This window comes from Schistocerca americana, chromosome X (genome assembly GCF_021461395.2).
Source record: "Schistocerca americana isolate TAMUIC-IGC-003095 chromosome X, iqSchAmer2.1, whole genome shotgun sequence".
In the NCBI taxonomy this organism is placed as follows: Eukaryota; Metazoa; Arthropoda; class Insecta; order Orthoptera; family Acrididae; genus Schistocerca; species Schistocerca americana.
This window is the reverse complement of record NC_060130.1, coordinates 439,759,305-439,772,971: the sequence shown is the minus strand read 5'-3', so window position 1 is coordinate 439,772,971 and position 13,667 is coordinate 439,759,305. Positions and strand designations below refer to the sequence as shown.

General features: G+C 38.9%; 1 protein-coding gene across 1 annotated transcript in view; it reads right to left on the bottom strand.

Annotated features, from left to right (window-relative positions):
* Positions 1 to 13,667, bottom strand: part of LOC124555208 (neural Wiskott-Aldrich syndrome protein-like) — a 95,670-nt gene that overhangs the window by 23,695 nt on the left and 58,308 nt on the right. The window contains exon 9 of the mRNA XM_047129058.1: positions 9,601 to 9,696. Within this exon, the coding sequence (XP_046985014.1) occupies positions 9,601 to 9,696 (96 nt within the window). The remainder of the gene's footprint in view (positions 1 to 9,600; positions 9,697 to 13,667) is intronic.

Here is a 13,667-nt window from a genome sequence, read left to right as displayed (position 1 = left end):
AATAATACTTCCAAATAATTGCAACTTCCAGGCAATTTGCCAAAAACTGACATTTTGCAATCATTGCTGTGTACAAAATATAAATTAATTCTTACAAAGAAGTAAACAGCAACCAGCCAATGTTACTATGCAAATAGTGCAGATATTGTTTTCTTCTTTGCAAGAATCAACATGTGCTTTGTAAATACTCAAGGACTCGAAATGCAAATTTTCGACAAAATAGTCTTAAGCTTACCAAACCAGGTGCTGAGAAATGTTCGTGCTTTTAATGTAATCTACATGTGAACAGCCATGTGAAGATGAACTTTTGGTTCAAAACCGGTAATGGCACTATTTGTGTATTTACACTGACTAGTTACTGGTTTTTTCTTTGCAAGAATCAACCAATATACTGCAACTTCCATTTTATAATTCACAAGTCTCAGGAAATTCAACTGATGTAATTTTTTTTTTAAAGTGAAAAATTATTTCACTGAAAGTAAATCTACTGTGTTCATGTGTAGTATGATAAATAGCATTAAACCCATTGCCCATGGGTAGAATGGATTTACACTGATGTAATATTAGAAAATATTTTAACTTAAAACTTTACTTCATCTGGAAATCAAATACTGGAACTAACAATGCGCAGTATCCTCTGTCACTTCCTGCATCAATGACGTACTGTATACATTTGAAAAGGTTGGATGGATTTCTTACAAAAAAACTGGAAAATCCTACCATACTTTCTAGTTCAGGTGCATTGCCAATTCGGAATAACAAAAGTTATTTTGAACCTTTTAGAATAAATAAATCCAAGTTAATACATTACTACATTCACATGGATGGAAATGATTATGCAATTAATGCACCACTGAGCCACCTTGTGCCAGCAGTTAGCCACCAAATTACACCTAAACTTTAAATGAGTGGTGTTTGGTGATGGAACTTGGCATCGAAATGATATGATAAAGCCAGCAGTTTACAGAAATTAATGATGCATTCATGTCAACTTTCGTCACTTTTTTTTAAATACAGAAAATATTAATTGAAATATCTAATAAAATGTGAACAAACTTGTGAGACTGTTTGTTCAGTCTGTTCTGAACATTTGATAACTCAGTGAGAATCACTTCTACACAGACCATCTGGATTCTTGATGTAATTTATGACAACACATTACTTTTACATGACCCAATTCTCCCATCTTACTTTTACAAATGAATTATTATGTTATCTGCAGACGACTATGACACAGCTTTTGCCCTTTCATGCCATCAGTATCTATCTGTTTCTGTACACTATTGTATATCGGTCTCATAAATTGACACACAGTTAGAGTGGTGTGCTGATCACATGTCCCTCCGTAAACCCATCGACTGACACCTGTGGGCTGAGGATGACATGGTGGCTGGTTGGTACCGTTAGGCCTTCGTGGTCTGTTTAGGTGGAGTTTAGTTTAGTTTAGTTGTTTACTACAGTATACAGTCTCATATTCTGCTTTCAATATCTTATGAAACTAATGCACTTCCTACTTTCTTTCTATCTTTCCTTCTTTCTTCGTTCCTTCCTTCCACATTCTTACAACAACATAAGTACCTGTATTTTTCCTAGGTTGTTTGTTGATCAAATTTATACTCTGTATTGCTGTATTTATCTGATTACACGATGAGGCTTTTTCCCTAATTTGTCATTCAAAAAATACAGGGCCATCTTATATTTGCAGATTAAACTATTGCTGCTGAGGTTAATATTTTTACATTGTTTTAGTAGACTATATAGGGGTCATCTTACATTTACAAATGAAGTTCTGGCAATTGAGGTCATGTGCAGATTTATTCTAAAGAATTCAGAAGGGCAGGCTGGGTAAATGATATTCACGTTCAAAGACGCTCAGTATGTCTCAGTGCTCGATACAGTACTGAAGTTGCTCACTCACATGACATTTGACTCACATGGCACTAGAGGAAGGATATGCAAGAAATTACGAACTAGCCACTACAACAACCTATTGCTCTGCTTAAAAACTGACAATTTTGTGAAACGCAGAAGAAAATAGCACTAAATTCTATCACCTTACAAACTCTTGTTGTACTCAAACAGGTTTGCAATAAAAGTTCTCAAACAGGTATGAATACTGGGTACAAACATTAATCCTGCTTTTTAAGTAAAGGTAATATTAAAAAGCAGAAATGTTGTCCTTCAAAGAACATTACTTGATTCTGAACGGAGATCAATATTTTACTTGGCTATGAGAAACTGTAATGATTTACTAAGTGTGTTGCAAATGAGAAATTCAGTTGCTGTTCACATAATAGAATACGAGGTAAAAATTTTATCAGCTTTTAATCAGCTTTAGAACATGATAGTGACATTCAGATGAAACAAGGAGGAAAGTCAATCCAGAATTAAATGCCTAACACATGAAATTAATCATATTAATCTAACTATAATAATTGTTGTGAAAAAATTACAGCAGCAAGACCATCGTGGGGATAGTACCAACAGATGTCAGTAGATCAAGGGATGAGCGGAAGCTCAAGAAGGACTGAATCGTGATTGCGATCTTTTAGTTATTTATTAGTTACTGTTGTAATATATGACTTGTACCTGAGAAGATATTGCAATCCATGTTTCACAGTTGCTTAAGCACAGTATTATGGAAGAGTTGGAGGGGAAACAGTGATATTTGCTTGGCTGAGAACTTGACGATTGCAAGGAGGGGTGTAGTGAGCAAGCCAGCAGGGGTGGTCGAGCGGTTCTAGGTGCTACAGTCAGGAACCGCACGACCGCTACGGTCGCAGGTTCGAATCCTGCCTCGGGCATGGGTGTGTGTGATGCCCTTAGGTTAGTTAGGTTTAAGTAGTTCTAAGTTCTAGAGGACTGATGACCTCAGAAGTTAAGTCCCATAGTGCTCAGAGCCATTTGAACCTTTTTTTTTTTTTTTGGTAGTGAGCAGGCAGAAAATTACATCCTGTTGCCAACCATGGAAATCTATACTGCACACTGTGGCTTCTTAGGAACTTCTACCACATTTGACTGCAATTTACCTGAATCCATTTGTATTCGGAATTGAATTACTTTAAAACTGGACAATTACTCAACAACAGTATTCATTTCTGTGGAGATGATAATAGTCTAGATAGGAGCCAGTGGAGTAACTTACGTGTTTCATGGTGCATTGTTGTTGACACTCACCAAGACGTATGACAGGAATGAAAAGGGATGTGAAAGCTTCTGGTTCTACACAACCAATGAGATAGTGGTGGGCAAATTATACATTTGTAAGCAAGAGACATTATAACATTCTCAATTCAGAATAAAAGCTAAAGTCGATATGCATTTGGATTATAACAGCTACAGTATAACCCCACTTTTACATTCCCGGAATTAACATTTTCCCGCTGTTTATGACATTTTTTATTGTTCCCGTCAAATTTCCTATGTCCACAATGTTAATTTGCACCCTCCACAATATTTTCACTTGACAATGAGAAAAAATTCTTGAAACACGCTGCAAAGCATGAAAAAATACATAACTAGTGCAGTATTTCATTATTTAAATATTGAATGACAGCAGCAGGCTTTCAAAACATCTATTATGACATATGAAATTGAGTCAAATGTTCATACTTCCCAGAAAGTTATCAGTTCCAGTTACACCAGCGGTTTTTATTAGATAATAAACCTTTATTAGATAATAAGTTCCTGACAAGTCTTTTGAAGGCTGTTACGTACATATATCACACAACGTGTGAAAATGCAAGGGTGTATCCTATACATAACTTTTACAGCTTAAAAACATTATTTCCCACATTTTACACCATTTTAAAGGCCCTTGATAAGTGTAAAAGTGGGGTTTCACTGTTTTTCCTCAGGTCCCACGGTAACCACAGCCTCAAAAATTGAAACAATCAAATATTTGTGACAATGAATTTTGATCAAAAATAATGACACCACAGACAACAGGGCTAGCAAGCGAAAAACATAGAAAAGAAAATGGGTCACAATTTAATGTAAGCCATTCATTTTCATTTATTTTATTTCTGCTTGTATTATCAAAGTGTAGACAATCAATAAACAACATAAATTTATAACACGTATAATGTTAGCTTTTTAGACAGATACTTCATGTCAATAAAGCAGTTTGTAGTTTTGATTAGTCAGAATATGTTGAAAATAAATTTTTCTCAAGAAGCCTCTTGAAGAAAAGGGGACCGTCTTATAATCAGGGTCGTCTTATACTCGGGCAAATACTGTGGTTGTTAACATATATACAGTAACCTTTTCCAAGTAAATCACATGCTTGTTCCAAAGTAGTTCAAGAAGTTACTTTCTCTTCAGGATAGTCTGTGTGTTATAATTTGCATCCCTGACAGTACAAAAAATATCTGCCAAAAGTTCTTAACATTCTGCACTTTCCTATAGGTGGATTTGCATCTGTGCAGCTTGCTCCCAGTTGTCACGTGTTTGTCCTTGCCTCACACACAAAAAGAGGCACATATTGAGAACATGTCATGTGCATGCAACACTTCATTCACATGTTGACAAAAGCATGCACAGTTAATTACAGAGTTCAAAATGACTGCATTGTTAAAAACAATTGCACCACATTGGTATTATTTTGCAACAAAGACATAAGGACAAGTGGTGGGTAAATGAATACCTTTCACGTCATAGTGTGCATGTGTGTGTGAATCAAGAAGTAGAGACTGCAAGATGTGTGCTTTATTAAAATTTTACTTCTAAATTGGTAACTGATATTGAGATAATACATCATACTTTCTAGTTTGAGGTATCTATTGCGTCAATATGTGGCTTTACCCTTTTAAATTCCTATAAACACTTGCAAAAGACTTGGCACATGCTTAACATTCACAAACTACAGTCAAAGAATATGTGAAAACTTTCTATTTTATGTCTGGACATCCAAGATTGTACAAGTACAGTAGAGTCTCGATTATCCAATCTTCGCTTATCTGACCTCCTATGTTATCTGACCCTTTCACCACACCGGATGTGTGCCAGCCAACGACAAGTCAGTGGCTAACGTGTTGTTTGTTGATACTCAGTTCATTGTCGCCGTCTGCTACTCCTCACTCCTGAATTGGACTACTTAAATTTAATTTTTGTGTTTTTTTGTATTATTTCCCGTGTTATACGATCTTCCCGTTTATCTGATCTTGCCGCGGTCGGTTTAGGTCAGATAATCGAGACTCTACTGTATGGGGATTACAAGCAATTAAAGGCTTACAAATAGACAAAACTGTGTGTGTGTGTGTGTGTGTGTGTGTGTGTGTGTGTGTGTGTGTGTGTGCGCGCGCGCGCGCGCGCGCACAGGAATTCTTGAAAGTGCTAGTTTGGACTGTGGCTAGTGGTGTAGTCACATATGCCATGTAGCTGATCCCAAAGCAATGACACCAGGCTACCTAAATGTATCGTAATCGACACTGAACACCTTTGAGATGAACAACATTGCTCCTATGTCGCACAGACTATACTCCAAAAAGTGATGTAAGACATACGACACATTTCTCAGCTTTAAAATGTATTCCAATGTTTTTCTTGTATCTGTCATCTGTATAATGGTAATCTATGATGCTTATACTATAATGTCTCTCATATTGGCAGGAAAGAAACACAGACAATAAGGTGTGTTACTTGCTCTGTGATGTCCACGTTCACTTTGCTGCCGTGCGCTACACCTCACAAGGTCACACGCAGTGCAAACAGCCTCAACTGTTGTCTGCTACATGCTTCATATATATTTTCACAATGGCCTTACATGATGAAGAGTGAGAGCTTTTATTGAACAATAGTGGTTCAGTGCTTGATCAACAAATTTTTAATTTTTAAAGCAGTGATGAAAAGCTTATTGTTCCATCACATTTTTTTTCTGTAAATGTACATATTGTCTATCATACACCAGAAAGCTGATGACAAATCAAAAAATGACTGCATCCAGTGTAACTGTCAGAACAAAATTAGGAGTGATATAGATGAGACCTTATTATATTTTTTATTATAACAAAAAGGAGACTGTCACAGGCCACAGCAATAACCTATTGGGCTATACCTCTTCCGAGTGGAAGCAAAGTGGTGGAAGAAAATTTTTTCACATTTTCATAGTAGTGACTGTAAATTCATAGATTTTGTATAAAAACCTGAGGGTAACTAGAAACATTTTGTTTAAATCATTATTGACTTTGCAGTGCCATTTGTGAACAAAGGAGGACTGGTTGTATCAACTTTTGAACCAAAATAGTTCACCTGTAAAAGGGCTCGGTTAATGTAGTTCATGAAATAAGTTCGTGGCTTGTGGAAAATTATTTGATGCTAAATCACAGTAAGACTCAGTTTTTAAATCACAGTAAGACTCAGTTTTTACAGTTTCTAAATCACAATTCAACAAGAACCAATATTTTGATCAGACAGAATAGTCATACACTCCTGGAAATGGAAAAAAGAACACATTGACACCGGTGTGTCAGACCCACCATACTTGCTCCGGACACTGCGAGAGGGCTGTACAAGCAATGATCACACGCACGGCACAGTGGACACACCAGGAGCCGCGGTGTTGGCCGTCGAATGGCGCTAGCTGCGCAGCATTTGTGCACCGCCGCCGTCAGTGTCAGCCAGTTTGCCGTGGCATACGGAGCTCCATCGCAGTCTTTAACACTGGTAGCATGCCGCGACAGCGTGGACGTGAACCGTATGTGCAGTTGACGGACTTTGAGCGAGGGCGTATAGTGGGCATGCGGGAGGCCGGGTGGACGTACCGCCGAATTGCTCAACACGTGGGGCATAAGGTCTCCACAGTACATCAATGTTGTCGCCAGTGGTCAGCGGAAGGTGCACGTGCCCGTCGACCAGGGACCGGACCGCAGCGGCGCACGGATGCACGCCAAGACCGTAGGATCCTACGCAGTGCCGTAGGGGACCGCACCGCCACTTCCCAGCAAATTAGGGACACTGTTGCTCCTGGGGTATCGGCGAGGACCATTCGCAACCGTCTCCATGAAGCTGGGCTACGGTCCCGCACACCGTTAGGCCGTCTTCCGCTCACGCCCCAACATCGTGCAGCCCGCCTCCAGTGGTGTCGCGACAGGCATGAATGGAGGGACAAATGGAGACGTGTCGTCTTCAGCGATGAGAGTCGCTTCTGCCTTGGTGCCAATGATGGTCGTATGCGTGTTTGGCGCCGTGCAGGTGAGCGCCACAATCAGGACTGCATACGACCGAGGCACACAGGGCCAACACCCGTCGTCATGGTGTGGGGAGCGATCTCCTACACTGGCCGTACACCACTGGTGATCGTCGAGGGGACACTGAATAGTGCACGGTACATCCAAACCGTCATCGAACCCATCGTTCTACCATTCCTAGACCGGCAAGGGAACTTCCTGTTCCAACAGGACAATGCACGTCCGCATGTATCCCGTGCCACCCAACGTGCTCTAGAAGGTGTAAGTCAACTACCCTGGCCAGCAAGATCTCCGGATCTGTCCCCCATTGAGCATGTTTGGGACTGGATGAAGCGTCGTCTCACGCGGTCTGCACGTCCAGCACGAACGCTGGTCCAACTGAGGCGCCAGGTGGAAATGGCATGGCAAGCCGTTCCACAGGACTACATCCAGCATCTCTACGATCGTCTCCATGGGAGAATAGCAGCCTGCATTGTTGCGAAAGGTGGATATACACTGTACTAGTGCCAACATTGTGCATGCTCTGTTGCCTGTGTCTATGTGCCTGTGGTTCTGTCAGTGTGATCATGTGATGTATCTGACCCCAGGAATGTGTCAATAAAGTTTCCCCTTCCTGGGACAATGAATTCACGGTGTTCTTATTTCAATTTCCAGGAGTGTATTATAAGCGAGACGGAACAGTTCAAGTTCCTAGGCGTTCGGATAGATAGTAAGCTGCTGTGGAAAGCCCATGTCCAGGATCTTGTTCAGAAGCTAAATGCTGCTTTATTTGCCATTAGAACAGTATCTGAAATAAGTGACACTTCAACACGAAAAGTAGTCTACTTCGCATATTTTCATATGCTTATGTCGTACGGTATTATTTTTTGGGGTAATTGTTCTGATTCAAAAAGGGTATTTTTGGCTCAAAAACGGGCTGTTCGAGCTATATGTGGTGTAAGTTCGAGAACGTCTTGTCGACCCCTATTCAAAAATCTGGGAATTCTGACATTGCCCTCACAATATGTATTTTCTTTAATGTCGTTTGTTGTTAGCTATATTAGCCTATTCCCAAGAGTTAGCAGCTTTCACTCAGTTAATACTAGGCAGAAATCAAATCTGCATGTAGAATGCACTTCCTTGGCTCTTGTGCAGAAAGGAGTGCAGTATTCTGCTGCATCCATTTTCAATAAGCTACCACAAGAACTCAAAAATCTTAGCAGTAGCCCAAACTCTTTTAAGTCTAAACTGAAGAGTTTCCTCATGGCTCAGTCCTTCTATTCTGTCGAGGAGCTCCTGGAAGAGCTAAAGAATTAAGCAAATTCCAGTGTTACATTGTTGATTTTCTTCATTTAAACTTACGACTTGTCACCTGAATATGTTTTTTTTATATTTCATTTTATCTGTTTCTAATATCATGTTATAATTTCATGTATTGACTCGTTCCATGACCATGGAGACTTCTCCTTAATTTGGTCCCACGGAACAATAAATAAATAAATAAATAAATAAATAAAACATCCCAGACTTGTTAACCTGAGCCATCACTCATAATCTATCAGTGTCACATTGCCCACAGTGTGATGTGTTTGGCAGTCACTACGGTTGTATCTTTGTGAGAGTGCATGCTTAAACTGGAAAAATAGCAGTAGCCCAGTGCGAGCTAAAAGTTAATTCTGAGTTGTCAGGTGTACGTATGTGTCAAATCATCAGTATGCTAGTGAAAAGTAGTTGACTTTCCTCAGTCTAATTCATTAAATTTTTATAAAACTTTTTTAACAACAGTCTGTCCTCAATATCTTCATCCCTGGATGGAAAAGAGGAATATTAAGGTGTAACCTCCAATTACGAATGAGGTCATTAGAGCAGGGGTACAAGCTCGAATTTGGGGAAGATACTGAAGAAAATAGATTATGTCCTTTTAAATATAAACGTATCTATAACTGTCTTATGATATTTCAGGAAACCATGGAAATACAAAATCTGGATGGCCAAATAGTTTTCACTGTATATTGCGTATTGCACCACCTCAACTGAGCCTCTCTGGCATTCTTTATCCAGAGAGACTACAATTAGCACCCCTCAAAACCCACAGTTATCAGTGGATTATTATTCTAATAAACATCTCTGATTTACAACAAAAAAAAGGAAAGAAAGAATTTTAACTGGTGTAGTTGACTGATACTGATGCCTCCTTTGAAACAACCTACACTCTTTTCCACCAATAATCACCTAACACTTCTCCAACGATAACACTTCACAACTTCTAACAAATAATCTTATTGGCCTTTCTTCAAATGCATAGACTCCTTTTGCTTATTTGCTTAATGTTCACAGAAATATAAAATGAAAGAACAAAACTTAAGATTAACTTTGTAATTGTAATAGAAATTGTCTTTTGCTATATCTTACTGGAAAATACTCATTTACTCACAGATTTTAGCTCAACGCCTTGTCTTATTTGGTCAAGCAGATCACCACGTGAATCTCCTCTACCTCCTGACGATTTCTTCTGCTCAACTTCCACATGCTGCAATAGGAGATTTTTTGTTTTATTGTTTACAGTCTGCTGTGTAAACGCAATTGTACAAATATTTGTATGCTTCTAAACTGTTTGCATTATTTTAAAAAATATGAAAAAATTAACAAAAATAATTATTATCAACATGATGGAGAGAGAATGAATCCAATTTACAACAAAATGAAATACATCCAGTTTGAAGCCACAAAATGGTTTGCGTAGTCAATTTCTTTACCAGTTATATCATGGTATCCAATGAACACAGCAGACAAATAAATGTCAATGACTGTTGAAGCATGAGAAACTGTTATATACACTATATTAGGATGGCTTGCATCAGAAGAGTATAACTGGGGTTTAATGTTCAAACAGCAAAAAATTCATTATAGATGGGGCACCAATCCAGTTCTACAAGGAGTGGAGAAGTATTAGGCCATTCCTTAATAAAGACTCCATCCTGACAGTCACCAGATGTGCAGATGTGGGAGACCGATTTTCCATTGGCCAAATAGGGATTGTAATCCTGTTCCACACAGATCAGTTTTTTATGCTCTGTAGTTCCTCACTCAATTCAAATGCTGTACAAATGGAAGTTCAGAGCGAAATACAGTGGTGGTGTTTTCTCAAAACATGTCATGCCACAGTATAACAATATTATTGCAGAAAAATATTACACTCACAAAAACCAGTGGAGATTTTTTTTTAAGTCAATCATCATAAAAAATACAAACCTATCATCTCAAAATTACACCCGCTACAGGCACATATTCATATTCATATAAAGCATGAGGGGGTGAACTTCAAATCCATTAATATGTCACACACAAGAGGATGGTACAATGATCAATCACTATGTTGCTATGTAAGCAACATCCACAATCACCAAGATGAATACTATGGTGATTCAGTGTTCAATACAAATACATACAAGTCTTTTCCACTGGATTCAGAATGTTTTCCAACGAATGCCTTTAAAAGTGGGAACAGGTGGAGGTCACATTCTGCTAAATGTTGTGAATAGGGTGGGTGTTAATTATGTACACAGATAGTTCATCTTAAGTTTTGATGATCAAGTTTCCAAGTATCAAATTAGGTGATATCTTTTGATTGCACTGACTAATAGCTTAAATTTTTTTCCCCAGTGGATGTTAGAACTTAATAGTTGACAAATTTCAGCTTGATGCCTCTATCTGGTTTTGAGAAAACAGGATCTTAACAGATGGACAACAAAGTGACCCTATAAGGGTTCCGTTTTTATCAACTAAGGTACGGAAGGAACCCTAAAAGATAACTTCACACATGAAACTGACTTTTTTTTAAAGAAATTTAATGCAGCTGTGGATGCACGAATACAAAAAGAAAACTCAAATCCACAAACTGAAGGATCTTCTAAATCAACATAAAAACATCTCATAATTTCTTTAAAATTAAGAACAGTATCCCTTATCGTTAGTTCAGGAAAGTTAAAAACAAAACATTAATGGTTAAAAGGAGCACAAACTGAATTCAGTTGAAAAATGAAAATCTTTGCTCTCCAGCTATTCCTCCAGTATTCTGTCAGCTGCAACTGATGGACTTTTCATACACAGCAAGAGGAAGAACAAAAGAAAGAGATGTCATCCACAAACAATGAACACTGAACAGGATTTCTTACTGTCACTGTTTTACTGTTAATAGTTACAGCAAGGGCAGTCACACTGAAAACACTTCCTTGGCAGACACCTTTCTCTTGTTCAAGGAGGTCAGAGAGACATCACCACATTCGCATTTAAAATACCAGGGGGAGAGAAGGACAACATAAAGATGGGAGGACATCAGAAGGCCGATTCGTAGAGCTGCCCGAGAATCTATTGCCTCCAAAATGCATCATGAGCCTTCTCAATGTCAAAAAATATACTATTTCACAACAGCAGTGCATGATATCATATTATGTGGCTGCTTCCAAGTTATCAAAGATGGGTTGATATTACCTAAAACCACATTAAAAATCACTTAGGAACTATCTGGAGAAGTTATATGCTTCATCACTGGCAAAACTGAATTCCCAACGACCCATCTTGGCAACAATGCTGTGGTGTTCAAAAGCTGGCATCTGACCGTAACATTGAATAATTGGTTGTCATCAGACCAATCACACAGTATCACTGTCAGTTTTGTAACAGATCATTTTGGCCTGTTTTTCTTATTCCCTTGCTTGGATTTTGGGGAAGCCGTTTCATTGAATTTTTTTTTCCCTCAGCCTGCCACAATTGTTCATTGTTCTTCTCAACGACAGGTTCAGCTACATTATGTTTCTGTTGTACACATACATGCTGGTCTAATCAGAGGTGCAAGTTTGCAGCTATACTTTGATTAAAATAACTTTGTGATTAATAAATGTCAGTGGTGGGGAGCAGAGTAGCCAGCTCATACACACAATAGCATATGCTCATGCAACTGACAGTTGCGAGTCTAAAAAAGAAAAGTATTTCGTGTGGCCGGCCCACCTGGCGCACCTACCTCCCTTTGGAGCTTGCACTGCAAGGCACTGCTGTTGGTGTCTGTAGAACAGTATGTGGAGCCAAAACAGTAGCAGCAATAGGCTGGTGCCCAGTTCCTACTACTCAGCCCACAGAAACATCAACCACAAAGATATTTTAAGGAAGTGGAGCCCAAGCAATACTAGCTATGGGCTGGTGCCTGGTCCACACCATTTGACCCCACAGAAATGTCAATCACACAGTATACATCTACACATGCAGGTTGTTGTGCTTGACTCAGATGTCACTGACTAGGTGCCAAAAATGGTCTTTATTATGAAGGGGATGACTTTATGGAAGTGGTGGCTGGATGGCCATAAGTGCCTTTTTCACCTCATAGTATGGGATCCCCTGGATGAGCTCGATTTTCCACATCCTTCTCTCTTCTGTGAAGGCTCAGCACTGTCTGCTTCATACTGGGTGATGTTGGGAGTAATTCACAGTTGGGGAGTACTTTTTGTTGGCAGCCAACTGCCACATCTGCCACTCGTTGCCTGTCCTTTGCATCTTACAATTGTGTTCTCAAAATGTAGCACATGGGATTAGGTATATAAGGCCTAACCTAATCACGGATGAAAGCTCCAGCAGTGCACTCAGGTAATTTAAGCATATTACTAAGTTGGTGCATAGGTTCATAGCATTTTTGTTTCACATGTTGGTATTCCAATCACTACAGGTGTATTTATCAACAGTCATTTTTTACTTGTAGTTCATTGTTGTTATCTGAGTTTACATATTGTCATTTTATCATTTGGAGATAGTAAGTGGAGCTGTGGATGTTAGAAAATGGTGTGTCTAGTGGAGAAATCAGAACATTTCCAACATATTCCTGCATTTGAGTTCAACAGAGGAGTGACAGCAGTAGAGGCAGATAGAAACATTTCTGCTGTATAAGGGGATAAGGTCAGTCGACAGAGCACAGCAAAAAAACATTTTTCTTGTTTTGACATTAATGACTCTTCAAGTTTAGGATTACCTTTGCAATTTGGTGAAGATCATTTAAACACATTAATCCACAATGATCTAGGTCAGTGTACTTGAGAACTGGCAAATGTGATGAAATGTGATCATTCCACCATCGTGCAACATCTGCATGCAATGGCGAAAGTTCAAAAATCGGGTGTATATATACTGCATGCCCTACACCAAAATCACAAAACTCAGTGTATGACCATATGTGCATCTCTGCTTGCTCACCATCAATTGGCTTGTGAACAACACTGACCATTCCTACCCTGTATTATTGGTGACAAAAAATGTGTCTTTATGCTAACATAAAGAAAAGAAAGGAATGGTTGAGCCAAGAAAAAGCAACAACTCCCCATACAAAGATCTGCAGCATTCGCAAAAGATAACATTATGCACCTGGTGTAACAGCGACAGTATATTGTACCACAAATTGCTTCCCTGAGGCGTAACCATAACTGCTGACATTTATTGTCAACAAATGAGATGTCTTGC